Below are 18620 nucleotides of genomic sequence, written 5' to 3'. Positions count from 1 at the left end.
AATAACTGGAAAATATATTAAATATTTTCACAATATGGAATATTAATAAATTCTGAATATGTAGTTGAAAAACACCAAATAATGAGGGGAAAATGGCAAAGAAATGTATATAATATAATAAAAATAAGTCAAATCAAATAAAATACAAAGAAAAGTTTATCTAGTTATGTTGATTAGCTGGTTAAGTCATTTAACTAGAAGAGGAAGAAAAATTTTAATTTCCTGGTACCATAATCCAAGTTGGAATGCAAGCATGATGCAAAATCTAATTATATAAAGACGGAGCAGTTATAAAAAGCAGTGGATCAAAGAGAAGCTTTTAATTAAAGGGATGTGAGCAAAATAAATTAAAAGTTAGAATTAAGATTGTGTATGATATTTAAAGCAAAAATTGGAATAATTAATAAATTGAAATTTCTTGTAGCAGTAAAATAAACAGGGGAAAAAAAAAAAAAAAAAAAAAAAAAAGAACAGGAAAACTAAAATCTGCTATCAAAAGTGACTACTTTGGGGCTTGAAGAGAGGTGATTGTATTAGTAACAGAAGTCAGCTACCAGAGTGTAAAAATGCAGATATACAGATTCACTAATTTTTTTATTTACACATTTGCATATTATCTCCCTGATAGTTTAATTAAGTGTTTAGAGGGTCTAATTAGTGTCAAGTTTTAAAATCTGTTTATTAATAAAATAATTTGAATTCTTTTTGCAGAATGGCAAGAAGTGTTTTAATTTCAGAATGCAAATCTTCAAAACAAATATTTTTAATTCTTTGTAGTTGGTTGATGATGATATTAGCAACTACTTTTTTTGAAATACTGAAATGCCAGTTAATTTAATAGAAGGAAAAGTAAAAAAATCATCTTTTATTAAAATGTTTAATTTTGGTGTGGTTGATAATATGTGTCAAGAAAACAAATTTGTTATTGATTATGGACTATTAATTTTAATGCAAGCTGGATAAAAGTTTTTTTTTTTTTTCCAATCAGGCCTTCATTATGAATAGATATTATGTCTGCATAACAGAAAGTGTAAATAAATTTTCCACTGTTTTTCATGCATTCAAGTTCTTTTTGTAAAGATAATAGATACTTGTGGAATAATTAATGCTATAGGTATCTAGTTAATTTCTTGAAAAATCTTCATTCATTGAACTGCATTGCTTTCAATTAGAAAGTATTTTGGTTGTTGATACAAATAATTTTAAAAAGTTCAGATAAGATAATATTTTATTAGTAGTAAGAAAGAAATTACATGAAAAAAAAAAATTAAACATCCTTACCAATTTTTACATCATTAATTTAAAAACATACTCATTTAAATTATAATTATTAACTATTCTTCAGTGATTGGTAGAATTTTTTTTAATGTGTGTCATATGTATAATAATTTTGGATCTTAAAGATTATAAAAATGTTTATTTCATAATGCAGTTACAATGAGCAACTTGAATGCGTCTCATGTGTGTGTGTGGGGGAAATTGTTTGTTATCTTAACTGCAAGCAGTGGAAGAATCTTTTATTGTTTCCAGTTAGAGGATATAATATCTAGTATTAAATAATGAAGAATTTATATGCATATAGTATGTATGCATGCATGTTTATTGCTTGGTTGAAAAGCATCAACACTTGCAGTGATTAGATTTTGAACACACATGGTCCTGCACACAAACATATGTATCTCAAAGTCGGAATTTTAAATTTCAATTGTTTATTTATTTATTTCATATTTTATGCAAATTTAGTGAATTTTTTATTAACAAACTGAACAATTTTAGAGTAATATGTTGCCATTGCTCAAGCTAAGAAATTTCCAACTTTGTGATGTAAGTGTGTTGCCACATTGAAAATAAAGTACTTTTATCTGCCACATGCCATCTTCCAGCCATTCAGCAAAGTGTAAGGTAGTTAACTTCAGATTTAAGCTGTCAGAAATTGCTTAGCCATTTAAGCAATTTAAAAGCAGTAAATGCAGTTCTAAGTAAATAATATTTTTATTTACTTTTAAACGTGATTGATTTAAATAAAAATACACTTGATTCATGATGTATCTAATTAAATATTTATGATTTTTTTAATGTATAAAAGTTTTTCTTAACACCACAGAGTTAATACAGAATCCTTTTTATATTTTTGTACACCTTTATATTCTTTAAAAGATAAATCTTTCTTTGCGTATTACATCGTAATTCAAGATTTTAGATGTAATTAATTTGCCTAGATGGCTATAGAAATAATCGATGTGTCTTATATATGGCTACAGAAATAATATATATGATAATTGCTACAGAATGACCATTGTGCCCCTTATAATCAAATTCTTCATTAAAACAAAGCAAAATAAAATGAAACACTTAATATTTGAGATAATATCATGACTGCCGTTAATGTATTAAAATAGACTAGCATACCAAAAATTAATAAAATGATAACCACATATTTAGTATAAAATATTTAAAAATTTGCCATGAATGGTAGTTTATTTGAAAATTTAATTAAATTTTATGTGCTCACTTTTTATATTTGATATGATTAAAATATCATTTGGGATGTTTGTTGTTTGTTTAAAAGCATTATTTTAGGTTCTTTTAATAACAGTTACTGAATTGTATGATTAAAATGGAGAACATTTTGATACTTAACGTTTAAATAAGCATATAATATTTTATTTTAGATGTATGCTGTTGGAGAAGATATCAAAAAGACAAAAAAAGAAATTGTTAGGTTGCAGCAGTCTTTGAATAGGAATGCTGAAAGGTATAATTTTAATACGAAATTTTAAAATGGTTATTTGTTTTTGTAAATTGATGACTAATATTATCTTTTCGTATAGTAACGAAATTATGTTTTCTTTATTTAAATATTAAGAACTTCAAATTTCAGATTATTCATATCTGAATTAAATTATGACAAAAGTATGTGTAAAAAAATGCTTTGTAATAATATTCCTAAAGTAACTTCATTAATTTAAAATAGTCCAAAAAGCTTACTTATTTTGGCATAGATTTTAGATAAAACTCTCTGGGTTTTGAGGGCTCTTATGCATAGTTGTCTCTTTTTCAAGAGCAAAAAAAGCGTTTTGTAAAAAGTGATACATTTCTACAGCATGTTTTTGCTTTTTTTATGGTTCCATAATGATATAAACTAAACAAGAACAACACCCCCCCCCCAAAAAAAAAGCCACTGAGAGCACATAACTGTTATGAGTCTAGAAGGTTATTTTGGGGAGAGTGATGTAGAGATTAGGTAAATAGGGACACTTGTGTTAAGATCAAGGGGCACAAATAGAATTTTACCAATGGAAAGAGAGCATAATACTGTTTAAGCTGATTTATTCAAATTTGCTAAAGGGAGGAGCATCTTTTCTAAAGATATGGATCTGGTGCTAAGGTTGTTTTGTACTTATTTACATACTTGTTTTCTTATTTCTTGTTTCTATTTCATGCCAATTTTCTCCCTCAAATGCATGATTTTGAAACCAAGCTTTAACTTCTGCAGTGTTGTTTTTATTTGTTTGAACAGTTATGTGACCTTAATAAGGTCTTAACTTCTGAGTCTCAGGTCCAAAAGAATATTCAGCAAATCTGAGAGGATATTTCAGCATTTTGTAAAACACTTGTGGGCTTGTCTTTATGTTATATCATCTGAGGTTTTTGCCCAGATGGTATTTACTTTTCTTCTTGGACAGCATGAGACTTGGGATACATTACACATAATTTTGAGGTGTCCATGCAGTCCACAGAACATCTTACACTCATTCTTCAAATATGTTTTAAAGGCTATATCAATGACTGGGAGAAAATGCTGTGTCAGTTACAACTAATTTCAAGTAATTTAATTCATGAGATAGCAACGACACTGAAAAACAAACTTTGACATTACAATATACACAAGAATAAATTTAAGCCATTTTGTGTTTAGCAGGGTGACATAATTTAACATGGGGAGGCAAACAAACATAAAATAGTTTATGGTAAACATTAGTGCTAAAATCATATTCATTGTGAGTAATTCAAATATCAAGGAAAGAAAGGAATTACCAGTCAGTCTCAAAAATGAAGTGGATAGCTGAATCATTCAAATTCATAATAGATAAATCTTCTTTATCACCATCAGAAAGTGCAAATATATCATCAACATAGTGGGCCCAGAATTAAAGATAGTTTTCAAATAATTTGACCTCACAGTAAATCATAAATGTCTGCAGGAGATTATTCATGGCTAGTCTTTCAGTGTGGTAAAGTAAGTATTTTGGAAAAGGAAGTGGGTCTGACTGAAGTTTTAGTGAGAGAAAGAAACTCCTGAATTTCAGTATGTGTAAAATCAAATTCTGTTTCAAAGATATTTTAATACAGTCTGGCTCAGAGATGTTTTCTATCTGGTTTCAAAGATATTTTAATATTTCCTCAATAGGAACATTAATAAACAGTAATTTACCTATTTGAGGAAACCATAAATGAGAGCTTGGGGAAAATAACCTAAAGTTTATTAACATCTTCAAAAGAATTCCCCCTCCATTCCATGTAAATATTGTTAGAAAGTAATGGGGAAAATCTAGAAACTAAATATTTGGCTAAAGTGTAGGATGATAAATGATAATTCGAAGTTAATGGGACAAAAAGAAATTTTCCATTTTTACAATCTTTGCAAAGAGCAGAAATTATAGCACAATTAGCAATAGGTGTGATGAGCAATTTTTTTTTAAAAACTGAGCTGGGAATATATGAGAGGACTGATAGCTTTTTAACTTTTGAGAGATCAAAAGCTAAAGGATCTTTAAGGGTGGAACAGTATTCTTCACATATTAGTTTCATGACTCCATCAATGTATAGGTGTTTGCTGATAAAAACGATCTGTTCATTCTTATCAGCTTTTAAATAATAATGCTTGGATTAAAATGGACTTCTCATAAGAGATTTTGTCCTTTTTAAGATTTGAAATTAACAATGTATTATTGAAATTAACCTCTTATTAAATTAGCCCAAAATAACCTCGGGCACAGCATTCCAAAATGTCAAGCCCGAACAATACTCGGGCTAATTTTTTTTAAGGTGCATTCTATTGTTATACCCAAATATATATCCTGAGAAGTTTATTTCGGCTTCAATTCAACAGATGGCAGGACTTTACTGAAGGTTTCAAAGCATAGAGGTTAAAGTTCAAAGTGCACAGTTTTTTTTTTTTTTTTTTTTTTTTTTTTTTTGACTGCAAGGCAAACTTTTATTTTTGGAATAAAAAAAAATTGACAATTTATGCTCCCAAATCATCAAAATCACTTGACAGTTAAAAGGTTAATGTGTGTAATTAAGTACAGGTTGCTCTTTTCTATTTTCTGAAATTTTGTGGAATGTAAAAACTTTTTTTAATTGGAGCAATGATTTGGAAATATGAAGGTTTACGTATTTGTGAAAAGTTTAAATATTGTTTTGGTACTTTCATCCAATCCTCTAAGAGATTAACAGTAAAGATACTAACTACAACATTAGCATTGATGGTTAAATTATTACACTGGGCAGAACTAGATGATTGGGATGCAAGCTTTTGGAATTTAGAGGCAAGAAATTTTATGGCCCTGACAAGCAGTTTTGTTTCTGGTCTAAGGTTTTTGATCAAAAGATGGACAATTAGAAGCTGAATTATCAATTTGAAAAGGAAGATGTTATAATTCATACTCGGTTTTAGATAAACATGTATGCAGATTTCTTATAATGTGCTGAAAAAGTGACAATTTGAATTTATGTATAATTTTGGAAACATGAACAGAATATTTATGATTGATTACATTTGACCTCTATAAATTTGGAAATGATAATCTCACATTTGCATTCAAGTAAAAATCGGAGATTGTTAAAATTTTTTTATACATTCCAGGTATAATTTACAAAACCAGCTTTTTTTTTTTCTGTTGGCATGTTAAAACAAGAGGGCCGTTCCCCCCCAAAAAAAAAAACAGGGTGGTGACCCTTTTACGTTAGCAAAATCACAAAATTGTAGAGGAAAAGAGTAAAGTGGTTATGATATGAAAATGACAAAAAGAAAAAAAAAATTGTTCAAATCAATAGAAATGGAAACTTTCCAACTTCCGAGATGAAAGAATCTAACATGAACATAAAATAACTATTCTTCCCCCCCCCAAAAAAGAAGAAATGCATGGAGGCAATAGAAAAAAACTAAGAAAATTTTTCTCAAATGCTGGTTGATAGCAAAATGTAGTCGTCCTTTTTTTTGGGGGGGGGGGCTACTGAAACAGAGTACTGTCTGATCGCCCCCAAAATTGACGGTTTTATTAAAAAACACAAGCATAAGGTTGTTTTCTTCTGTAATTTTAAATTTTACATTGGTGTATTTCTCTTCTATTTTATTAGTTTCATTAGTATTATGAAATAATCTTTTGGAGTATTATATATCTGTTATCTGTTGATTCTGTGATCCTTTGCAAAGGTACTTATCAAATGTAGTGAAATTTAAGTAAAAATAATTTTCAGTTATAGAATTTTGTTACTTATTTTCTATGTTACTATTAGGGTTTGTTCAGAACTGTATTTCAAGGAAGGAAGTTCGTACAAAATTTGGCTTTCAAAGCACTGTTAAAATTTCAAATTCTGGATAGTTTCATAGATGATCAGGATTGAATGAGTGTAGAATTGTCTCAATGTAAATAGATTTACAGTACTACTAATTGTCTCTGAAGTGTAAACATTATGGCAAATCAAATATTCAGGTGAAGAATATTTTGGTATGAAGAATCATAATTAGAGAATATTTCCATTCAGTCAACAGATCAAAAGATAAAAAAGAGGAGATATATGTGTCACAACTACATTCTTTAAGTTGTGTAAATCAGTCATCGATGATAGTTCTAGAAGAGCAAATTGCTGTAGGTGAAGTACAGGTATAGATTTTTCCAATAAGCCTTCTGTCTTTAAAGAAGGCTTATAAGAAAAATTTCAATTAATCATAGGCAAAGTATGGCAAGATTACATTCTGTAAAGAGCAAAGTAAAAATATGAAAATTCTTCTCTCAACTTTGTGCTCATAGATTAGATTTTATTTTAAAATAGGTTGGACATTCCCTTATGTTTTCTAATTAGTGAATATTATGTAGACTGAATTTTGACTGATAAAATCTCCTTTTTCTGGAAGTGCCTGTTTTAATAATTAATAAGGACTGAAGATATTATCAGTGACATTGAAGTAAAAGACGCTCCTACCAGCTGCTGAGTTCTAGAATTTCGAAAGTTGCAATGCTATATTTCTGAACTGTTACAGAATTTTGAAATTGTGGAATGAAATGCAAGATCTTCCTCAGTCAGGATTTTTATGGTCTCAGGAAATCTGTTTTTAAAATCTCATTAAGTTTTGATTTTCCTTCCTTGGTACTATTATATGATGCAAGAGGAGTAATCTTGATTATAAAATGGGAAAAACATAAAAATTGCATTAAATTTGAAGTACTGGGTACTTAGGTTCACCAGCATATAAAAATTGCATAGTGGCAGAAATAGCTGAATAAATTCTATGGACCATTAATAGTTATTTATTTTCTGTGTTTGCTTTGAAGACTGAAAGTTTGATATTCTCAATATTGATTGATTTTTCAAACAAGCATAACTTTCTAATTTCTAATCACTAACATTCTGTTTTTGATAGCTGAATAAAATAATACTATGTGTCATTGCAGTAGAATGAATATATTTCTTTGTTAAAAAAGTTTGTGGAAAAATACTTGTAAAGCAAATGCATTTTATAATGTAAAATTTATTAGGTACTAACTTTCAGAGTAACATTCATTATAAAACAGATGCTTGCTTCCCCCACTCCTGAGATTCACAAAAATTTTGGTAAAATGTTTTTTTGGTATGTGTCATAGATAGACCTTCCTATTGTCTTAGATGCCTTGAATTATCTGAAAATATTGATTCCTAAGAATCATTTTCATAAGACTGAATATGAGGTCAGAGGATGATAAATCTAGCAGATAAGATAGTGTGGCAGGACAGGGATTCAAGCATTTTTGCTCATAACCTTTTACTCAAAATACAGTGTCATGCCAACACTTAAACATGAATGTTTGCACTGTAACGTTTTCGCAGTTGAGGTCATTTCATATTATTCTTCTGGGAGAATATGTTGTCAGCGAAATCCAGTTAATGCATATGATTGGATATTTTTATGAATTATTTAAATAGAGGGTTATAGTTAATTCACATGTCACATCCTTTCAAAAAACTATAGATCTTTTCAAAAATATAACATACCAGTAAATCAAAATTTTGATCAATTGTGTAAGAATTATTTGTTTGTAAAAAAAAAAAAAAAAAAAAAAAAATTCTACTGTAGAAAATAGTGATAGTAATAATAATGGCATTAAAGTTATGCTCTTCACAAAATATACTATTTTTACTTATAAAACCACTTACTGTTTTGCCTGTGTGCAGTAGAGGCACTGTTTTCAGGTCTTTATTGATTTGCTTTATTTGATTTCAGGTCTTTATTTTATTGATCATAAGGGTGATCTCATGTCTTTGTTTGCTTTTACTATTTTCGCCCGTATCTTTTCTATTTTTAATATCAAATTGGTCTCACAGATGGCAGTTAGATGTCTACTATGTGATGGCTCACAAAGTCTATTTTGTTCTGTTCTGATTGGTTTAAAAGTGCGTGCTTGTTTCATGTGTTTTGCATGATTCAGTGAATTTTTATATTTCAGTGATTAGCTTTCCACATGTATTTTAGTATTGATTTGATAAATTTATTAATGTGCAAATACTCAATTTTTTCTAACCGTAAAATAATGGCCAATTCAAAATGTATGCAGCTAATTTCTTGTGATTAAAAATTTGGAATCCGAATTGTCTGTAAACGTCTGGGAATAGTGAAAGTTCTCTAGATGACTTCAATATATGGCAGGTAGTATAAAAAACACGGTGGTAAAAATACCAAATTGCAGCTTTGATTGACTATCTTCATTTGACTGACTGAAAGGCATGCAACAGTAGTTGCATGTAAGTAAAGGAAAGGTCTTCTTGGATAAAACTAGCAGGAAGACATTTTTAGAAGTGATTTTACCTACAGGGGAAAAAAGGGGGAAAAACAGAACAATAATAAAAGAATTAGAAAAGAGACTTAGCGTGTTTATCAGGACTGTGCCTTTCACCTTGCTTTAACATGTATCGTACAAAATCAGGTCTTTTTTTTTGGGGGGGGGGGAAGGTCTAAATAAATGCAGTTGTACTAATTGTAACCAAACATAATTGTAAAGTAATTGTATTTTTTCTATACTATACAACTATAAATGTAACTTCCATATTAGGCAGTCGTGTTGGAAGGAAAGGAAACTTCTAAAGAAAATATTATTATTTTATTTGCAGTAAAAAGTTGTTCTTAATGCTTAAAACTATTATAAATGTTAATTTTAATACCATTTTCTTACTCATAAATCTAAACTATACAAAAAATTCAGTAAAAAATGTGACAATTTTTTTGATTAGATTCAGAGAAAAAAATCAAACTGTTAAGAAGTTAATAAGCATTATGTATATATATATAAATATTTAAAAAGGAAATTTTTAATTTGTTTCAAATTTTGTTGCATACCATCACACATGTTTTGTTACTCTTGTACACTTTCCAATTTTAATCATTCAAACTTAATTATAAACAGTGATTATGAAACAGAGTAAAGAATGCTGATCCTATGTAATGAATTATTTACTTGTAATGAGAAATGCAGTAGCATATTTACTACCCAAAATATTTTTTCTGTTGACATTCTTGTCCTGCTTGTTTGTGTTAGGAGCATATATTAAATTACTGCATGAGAATTACATTTGTTGTAAACTGATAAATAAGTTGAGTGTTTCTGGATAATTTTTTAGTCACCCTTTAAAACAATCACTTATTAAATTTTCTTGGAAATATTTCAAGAAATTATGTTTCATTTTATTCAATTTCCAGTTGTAGAAGAATTCATCTTGAAATTCAACAATCCAACAACTATTATCTTTATATACCAATTTAACATTTTCTGATTTTCTGTTTCAAACAATTCTGTCTTTACTTGCTTCAATTATTTACTGCTCATAGGTTACTTGATTTTTTTTTTAAATATGCATTTCATAAGGTGTGTGTATTTTTATTTTCAGGAACGAAGCAGCTTGTGCACGAATGAAGCAGAAAATGATTGTACAGAGCAATCTCTTAAAAAAACTGGAAGCAAAAGAACAAAAAATAAGTGATGAAATAAACTTGAAAAAGAATCACAAGAAAATATCAATATTTTAGTTATTGAGATTCTGCACTTAGTATGTCTTTGTAAATATTAAATTAATTAAAAGATTTATCATACTACAGGCTTTTTATTTAAGAGAAGTAAAATTGTGAATTTTTTTAACTAAATATTGATTTAGGGGATATTGAAATAATAAATGGTATGAATGGTGATTAAAAATTATTCATCAGGTTCCCAAAGTTCTACCATTTCCAAGTTGTGAATTGCATATCTTTTTAAAAATAACAAAAATTATCGTAATTTTTTTAAAATTGGAATTAAACTTTTTTTAAACCCCCACCATGTAGCAGATACAGGGTGATCAGCGAATAAGCCCTGATTTCAAAATTAAATATCTCTACAACAAAAATTGTTAGAATTATGCTGTAAACTGTACATTTATTAGCAAAACTGTAAAAATGGTGTACAAAAGTTTAGAAAATTTAGTTACGAAAATCGTTAACAGATGGCATTCTGCACTGAAAACTCTCTCTGAAAGGAGTAAAAAAAATTAATTAAAAAATAAAGTGAAGCAGCCTTTGCAATCAAAATACAAATTTTTCAAAATGTTCACCATTCAAAACAGTGAGGTGGCATAAATGAAGAATGAAATTTGACATCACGTCTTGCAATGTCTCGACAGAAATGGAATCGCATGCAACACCAATCAACGATTCAAGCTCATCTAGAGTAGCAGAATTGTTTCGATAGACAGCGTCTTTCAATGCGCCCCACAGAAAGAAATCACATGGACTCAGATTGGGAGAATATGGAGGCCAAGCTATTCCTTTGTCAGTAAATTGAGGATAATCTAATGCAATTACTCTATTCCCAAAGTATTCATGAAGAAAGTGAAAAACTTTATTTGTTCGATGTGGTCGAGCCCCATCTTGCAGGAACCAGTCGATACCTGGTCGACCCTCCAACACTAGTTGAGTGCTGACAAATTGTTTCAAAATTGTAACGTAATGTTCAGTAGTTATCGTTTCTCGTACGAAAAAGGGTCCGATGACGCCTGTGGCGCATACCGCAGCCCATGCCATAACTTTAGGCGAATGCAGTGCTTTTTCGTCACACAATTGAGGATTTTCAGTACCCCCAAATCAGCAGTTTTGTTTATTAAGATTCCATTCAAATGAAAATGTGCCTCATCTGTGAACCAGATGCAGCTCCCATCAAATCTGTCATTGTCGCTCACTTTTAGAATCTGATTCGCAAAGTCAACCCTTTGTTGCACAGCTTTCATGGGTATGGCCTGATGACTTTGGATTTTGTATGGAAACAGCCGTAGGCTATTTTTAAATATTTTTTTGTGTGTTCGTGTACTTCAAACCTGTCTCTGATGCAATCCGTCGGATGCTTTTCCTAGGATTTTGCTGAACGAATCCAGAAGCTTTGGCTGCATTTTCAGGAGTGACTATAGTTTGCTTAGGCCCAACATTTCCCTTTCGATCATCAGCACGCTGCCAGTCCATTCGAATTTCGTGAAGAGCATGAGAATGGTTTTCGCATCGGGTTCAACTGGAACATTGAATCGGTTTTGTAAACTGCCACGTGTTGCCGTAGGACTGTGTTCTAATCAGTGAAATTCCAGAACCCAAATACACATTGTTCAATGGAATACTTTATTTCACTTTCTACGCTAGCCTCTTTTAACTAGCCAACAGTTGTACTTTTAACTTCGAAGCACATTTTAAAGGCTATTGATAGGTCATTGCTATTACAGCGCCATCTGTTAATGATTTTCATAACTAAATTTTATAAACTTTTGTACACCATTTTTACAGTTTTGCTAATAAACATACAGTTTACCACATAATTCTATCGATCTTTGTTGTAGAGATATTTAATTTTGAAATCAGGGCTTATTCGCTGATCACCCTGTATGAGTTCTGTTTTTAAAATGGTGAATTTACAGTAGAGAGTGTTTTGTATTTTAGAATATGCAGTGTTTGTCTATGATTTCTGTGCAATGTGCATTTCAATGGCAGTAACTGCTCAGTTCCACTAAACTGCCGGAGCATTCGGTCATGGTATCAGCAATTCAAAAATAATTTAGTAAAAATGTAAAAGCCTTAGATAGTTGAACATTTCTAAAGGAACAGTAAAGTTATATGGTGCATAGCCCCCCAAAAAAGTACTATCTGTTAGTATTTTGCAGCCAATCATTTAAGGGACAATAATTGCTACAGAAACCATAGTATTTACAATGTTGCAACATTTAAAACCAGATGATTATATCAAATGGTAATAATTTTGTAAGTACATGGAAGAAACATTGTAAACTGTTGGTTTTAATGCAGTCTAATAATCAGTAATGAAACAGTGTGGGTATTTATGCAGAATGGTAAACCATAACAATGTTCAGGTATGGAAAATTCTTATGCTCTTATTCAACAGAAATGGGATTTGCCAAACTAAATGCCTTCTACACATTTCACACATACAAGTGTATAGATCTCTCTCCTCCCGAGAACACTGTGTTAATGCTTATTGTATCTGTATAATATATCAATGTGTTGATACTGATGTTGTATATGTATGTTTCCTCAATTGGAAAGATGATTCCAAAACTTTCCTTTCCTAGTGAAGTAGAGCTTTGTTTCTTCTGTCAATAATATTTGAAAAGTGTTGTTAAAGGAAGGATTAATTGAAATTGGAAGTAGTAACTGCTTAGACTTTTTAAATTTAGAAATCAGTGTTGAATTAAAAACTGCTGGATTCTTCATTTATTAGATCATAAAATGAATAATATGCAAAATAATGTATTAATAAGACTTTCACTTTTAATAAACTTATAACTTTATAAATATTTAGAACTTTTATGAAAGATTAACTATCATACTAACTGGTTTGTCTTACATTTCGCATTAAATCGGAAAGCAGTTGGAGTTTGAGTTCATTGATGTAAAAATTTCTTCATGTAGAAGCTCCATTTGCTGCAGATAATTCAGCATAGCTTCTTGCGACTGGTTTAAACATTCTGAAAGAATGATATTTAGAAAGATCTAGAAAGAAATTAAATACAAATTGTAAAGGATTATAGGAAACTAAATCAACTGCATTATATCTCAGGAATGATGACTTGAACCATCTGATGACATTTATTTGTAGCTTAATAAATTAAAATATTAATAGTATAACTGATGAAATTTGGAGTAAACACATGCTAACAAAGCATATTCCTTGTTCATTAGACTACATAAATCTGAGAATATTACAAAAATCATCCAGAGAGAATATTACCAAAATCATCCAGAAAACAACCAGGAAAATTGCCTTTTTTTCATAGCAGTTTAATTATGAAGAAAAATGCTCTGATTTATTATGAATTTATTATCAGGGTTCATAGCGGTCCTTATAAGTGCTTATAAGTCCTTATATTTGAAAATAAAATATAAAGGCCCTTATAGGTGCTTACTTTTTCTTTAAAGCCCTTATTTTTTTGTTTTTAGTGCTTATTTTTTGCTTCTAGTGCTTTTTTTTAAAAATAAATGTGCTATTTCCCCCCGTACCAAAGCCGAAACTAAATAAACAATTTTTCTTCCTAATATGGAATGTCAGATGGTGAGTCATACTCCCGGAAATAGCTTTTCTCCCTTTCTCTGCATTAACATAACCTTTGGTGTGCACGAAGAGTACAGACAGGTGCCCGTCGTTCTATTGGTCAAAGAATTTCGAAAGCAGTAGAAAATGCTGCTACATTCGGCATTCTTTTCCTCCCACCCAACTACTACACACGCTTGAATTTCTATCAAGATCTTAAAAATTTGCGGTCAGTTCATATTCGTGTTTATTATGATAGTTATGCTTATATTATGAGCATATGTATGAATGTTTATAATAACATAGTTGCAGTAACTGCTAAAATATAGTAAACTTCCAAAAATGGTTGTGTTTTAACACAGATTAGCTTTCTAAGGAATAATATTCGGAATGGCTTAAATAAAAGGAAAGTAATTGAATTCTGGATTGAATAGGACTAAAAGTTCTGCGGTCTACCAGCCCAAGCGAAGAATGATTCTATTCCGGAAATTTAACGCCGTCTGTTGAAAATTAGAATGAAAAACACCCCAGTTATTTAGTTCTTTATTCTCCCAATAACGACAGTTGTTGATTCCGATTGCGTAATATCACGTAGGGAAGAATTACAGCGCACATATTGCGCAATAACGTTTGCGATATTTTACAGAGATAATTAATTTGATGTTCAGTCCGAGATTTGTTTATGAAAACTTAAAAGAGTTTTACTGTGCTTGCTAAGCAGAATATTTTTTAGTTCTGTTGGCTTATTTTTATATGATGCACATATTGAAATGTCAAAAGCATTTATTTTTATATTTTTATATGATGCACATATTGAAATGTCAAAAGCATATATTTAGCGGAAAAATCTAAAGAGCGGCTACAGCCCCCCGCTCCTTCAAGTTACCTCGTCTGTCCGAATATTCGCCAATTTCCAAGTATGCGGGTTAGTTAAGCTTTTACTGTTAAAGATGACTGCATGAAGCAAATTTCTGTCTTCTGATTTCGGAAATGTCCTCTTTTTTACTTAAATTACTTTGCTTGCAATATCTGTTAAGAGAAAACTGATATACAATGAAAATTTAGAAAATGTTCAGAATTTAGATTTAAATTATTTAAATATCAGTATGAGTGGGAAAATAAATTGTATTTATTATTAGGTTCCAAGCGAATACAATAAATATGCCTTATTATTATTTATTTTCTCTATTTTGAACTGAATTTTCATCATTAAATCTTGTATAGTATAGTTTAGTTCTTCATAGTTTTTTTTTCTCTCATTGTAAACTAGTTCTGTAAATTGAACTATTATTTAAAATTAAAAACAAAAACAAAAAAAAGTAATTATTTTCCATGGTTGAGGTAATCCTTATTCTGTCTTAATAAGTACTTCATTTCTCATATTTTAAATTACAAGTCTAATTTTTAAGGTTATGCAGTTGTGTATGATGTAATTAGACAGGTGCTTATTTTTTTTTTTAAATGTGCTTGAAAAGTGCTTATAGGTGCTTATTTTTTAAACTAAAATGTGGCTATGAACCCTGTATTATGCATAATAGTTATTTAAACTGCCACTTTTTCATAGCAGTTTAATTATGAATAAAGGAAAATGCTCTGATTTATTATATATGTAATGCAACTTCTTTATCTTAGACTGCATTATTAAACAATGCAAAACTGGAAATATTTAAATACAAATCTGTATTTTTAATTAGAAGCAGATATGGATTACTTTAAAAAGGAGCTCAACCATCATCTTTTGGATAAATAGGCCCATGCTAAAAGAAACTGGATCTTTATTGAAATTTAATATAACAGCTAAAGGTACCACTAAAAATCCTTTAACATTTAAGAATAATTTTATAAATTAAAAGTCCAAAATTAAAAGTAAATGTTTAAAAAAAATGTTGTGCATTTTCATTGATCTGGTAAAACTTAATAATAATAAAAAAAAAAAAAAAAAAAAAAAAAAAAACTCTTACAGGCTTGAAATTAATTATCACTATGTTTGAAAGTAAGTAAGTCAGAGAAAGGTTTAAATAAATCTTTTTATTTGAACAGAAGTTTGAACATGAGTGCACATTCTTGTGCTAACAAAATCATCCGTGATACAATTAAAAAGCAGTCAATTTCAATTTAAAATATAGAATAGTAGTCAGAGACTACACAATTAAATTTTATGTAAGCTGGCTCAGTAATTCTAATTGGTGTATCGAATTCAAATGTCAGCAGCAATGTACCCACAAAGCTGAATAACTACAGCTTATCAGAGCTGGCAGGAAATAAATGTAGCATGCATGTGTAGGACTGCCTGTCTCAAAACCTCAGTTTAAATATTAGTTAACTCATTTGTGTTCTGTCGAGGAAATGGAAATGAGAAGTTATAGTAAAGGCTGAAATTATAAATAACTAGTTAATTTAAATAATAACCTTATATAGTACTGTTAAATATTGCACTAAAATTATAACTTTCTAACTGAGCAAAAGACTAAAACCTTTTGACTGATCAGATTTACCCAGCTATGCAGTCCTAGCTGTATTATAGCATACCCAAAGTAAAGAGGAAATTTTTTTCAGAATTATCTTGTATCTTCACATTTAGAGTTTCCAAAATTGAAATTGGGATGTTTACTACAGCTGTCAAATTTTTCATAGTATCTGGAAGATTTACTGTGATGGTACATTCAGTTCTAGAGCTCATTTGTTATATATTTTATTTCTTAATTGTTACACATTCACAAAATAGCCATTATTAAAATAATCATGCACGTATCTGAGGGACAAAACTATGCAGATATCTGCAAAAAATTTGAATTCAGAACAAACTAAACACATGGACACAGTACATGATAGAAACACTTGTATTCTGCAGTATTAATGTTTACTCGTGTTTACATAATAATCTCATTAACAAATGCATGTTGATTCATTTTGGTTACTAAAATTAAGGGTGTATACAGAATATGAATGCAAGTGCTATAATTTACAGCACACGTGTTTACATACATTTAACCGCAGCATTAATTGAAAGGTGAATAAATATCTACTATTTTTAGTGCTATGCAATTCCGGTAAACATAAATAATGCATATATGTTTAGAGAACAATATAGTATCATAAAGAAATAACAGTGTTATAGTATTGTGAAATACTAATATTCTATTTTTATAATTGTCCTTTATTTTTATATTAATATTATAAGTATGGAAAATGAGAAATATAATTTATAAAAATCAGTAATATATATATGTATAATTGACTAAAATACATTAAAAATGTTTACATATTCCTTTTTTAATCTTTGATAAGCAGACATCATATATACACTTGTGTGCAAAATTAACAGAATTTGCAAATTATTTATATTTTTACAAAAAGTATTGAACCGAAGGTATTAACTATGTTGTCAAAGAATTATGCAAATATTCAGAGTTGAATACATGTACATGTCTGAGGAGCTGTGATTGTGAAGGGGATCTAAGCACATGAAGGGTTTCTTCAATTTATGAAAATATTCATCCTTCACAATGTTTGCCATGTTTCTCGCAAGAGTTGGCTAAATTTTATAAACTGTAATGTAAAATGAGTAGTCACAGATGTATGGATGATGGAATGAGATGGAGAATTGTTAGCAGATTGAACGCAAGCCAGTCACAACAACAGGTGGTTACAGGGCTCAATGTAATGCCCAGTGTCATCTGCAGTTTGTAGAAACAACTGGGTCCATATTTAGAAGACCTGTAGAAGGTTGACAATAACAAATGAGGATCTTCATTTGGTGCTTTCACTGTGAAGATGCAGGATTACTACAGATTTACAGCTCACATGTGAGCTGTATGCTGTCACAAGGACCCGAGTTTCACAATCTACAATTTCCCAAAGGCTTCATGAGAGACAGGGCTGTCTGCCAGAAAAGCAGCTGTTTGCATCCTGCTCATTGCAGTACTCACTACTCAAGCATATTTAGCACAGTGCAGACAACATGCATCTTGAAGCAGACTTCAATGGAGCACTTTGCTTTTTACAGATGAATCGAGATTCAGACTGGACCCTGATTCTCAGTGGACCTGTATCTGGGGAGAGCCCAGAACACAATACTGTCCCTCCCTGATCAGGGTAAAAGATCATTATGCTGGTGGAGGTACAATTGTTGGAGCAGGCATTATGTTGGACAGCCTCATACTCTTGCAAATGTTTGACAAAGGCTTCCTAACTGCTATGAGGTATAGAGAGATCTTAGAGCCCTATGTTCGACTTTTCAGGGGCACAGTCGATCCTGGTTCCTGTTAATGAATGATAATGTTCGATGACATAGGGACCAGCTGTCTGCCAATTGCCTGGAAAGTGAAGGTATGCGTTGTATGGATTAGCCAGTCAGATCTCCTGACCATAACTGCAATAGAGTGTGTTTTGGATGCTCTTGAGAGGGCTATTTTATCTTGCTGTCCCCCTTCAAGAACCATTCCAGGGTTGAAAACTGCCTTGCTGGAGTGGGATCAACTGCCTTGTGTCCAGTTGCCATTATGCTGCAAACCTATCTGGCTGTGAGGAGGGGGCTATACCCCATATTAGACTCATTTCCACTTTGATGCCAGAATGTGGATTTTGGACTTCTCTGAATTATAAGATTTACTGATCATCTTGTATACATAAAATGATCTTTGAATGGTACATATCTTTCTCTATTATAAATGTATATTCATACCAAGTTTAATTAAAATCTGTCCATTAGTTTTTTAAAAGTTTAACATAATGCACAATTTCTCATTTTACACACGACTGTATATCTTTATAAAAAAAGATAAAAAATGGGAAATTTAACTTTAA

The 18620-nt window shown here is 30.3% G+C and overlaps 1 protein-coding gene across 1 annotated transcript in view; it reads left to right on the top strand.

Annotated features, from left to right (window-relative positions):
- LOC118187818 (zinc finger CCCH-type with G patch domain-containing protein) overlaps nt 1–10345 on the top strand; it is a 57672-nt gene extending 47327 nt beyond the window's left edge. The window contains exons 13-14 of the mRNA XM_085820030.1: nt 2673–2755; nt 10144–10345. Coding sequence (XP_085676156.1) covers nt 2673–2755; nt 10144–10282 — 222 coding nt within the window. The 3' untranslated portion in view covers nt 10283–10345. The remainder of the gene's footprint in view (nt 1–2672; nt 2756–10143) is intronic.
- Nucleotides 10346–18620: the final 8275 nt, after the last annotated feature.

Source organism: Stegodyphus dumicola, chromosome 7 (genome assembly GCF_044657685.1).
Source record: "Stegodyphus dumicola isolate Sdum_Otavi_A_Nest chromosome 7, ASM4465768v1".
NCBI lineage: Eukaryota > Metazoa > Arthropoda > Arachnida > Araneae > Eresidae > Stegodyphus > Stegodyphus dumicola.
This window is presented reverse-complemented; position numbering and strand designations above follow the sequence as displayed.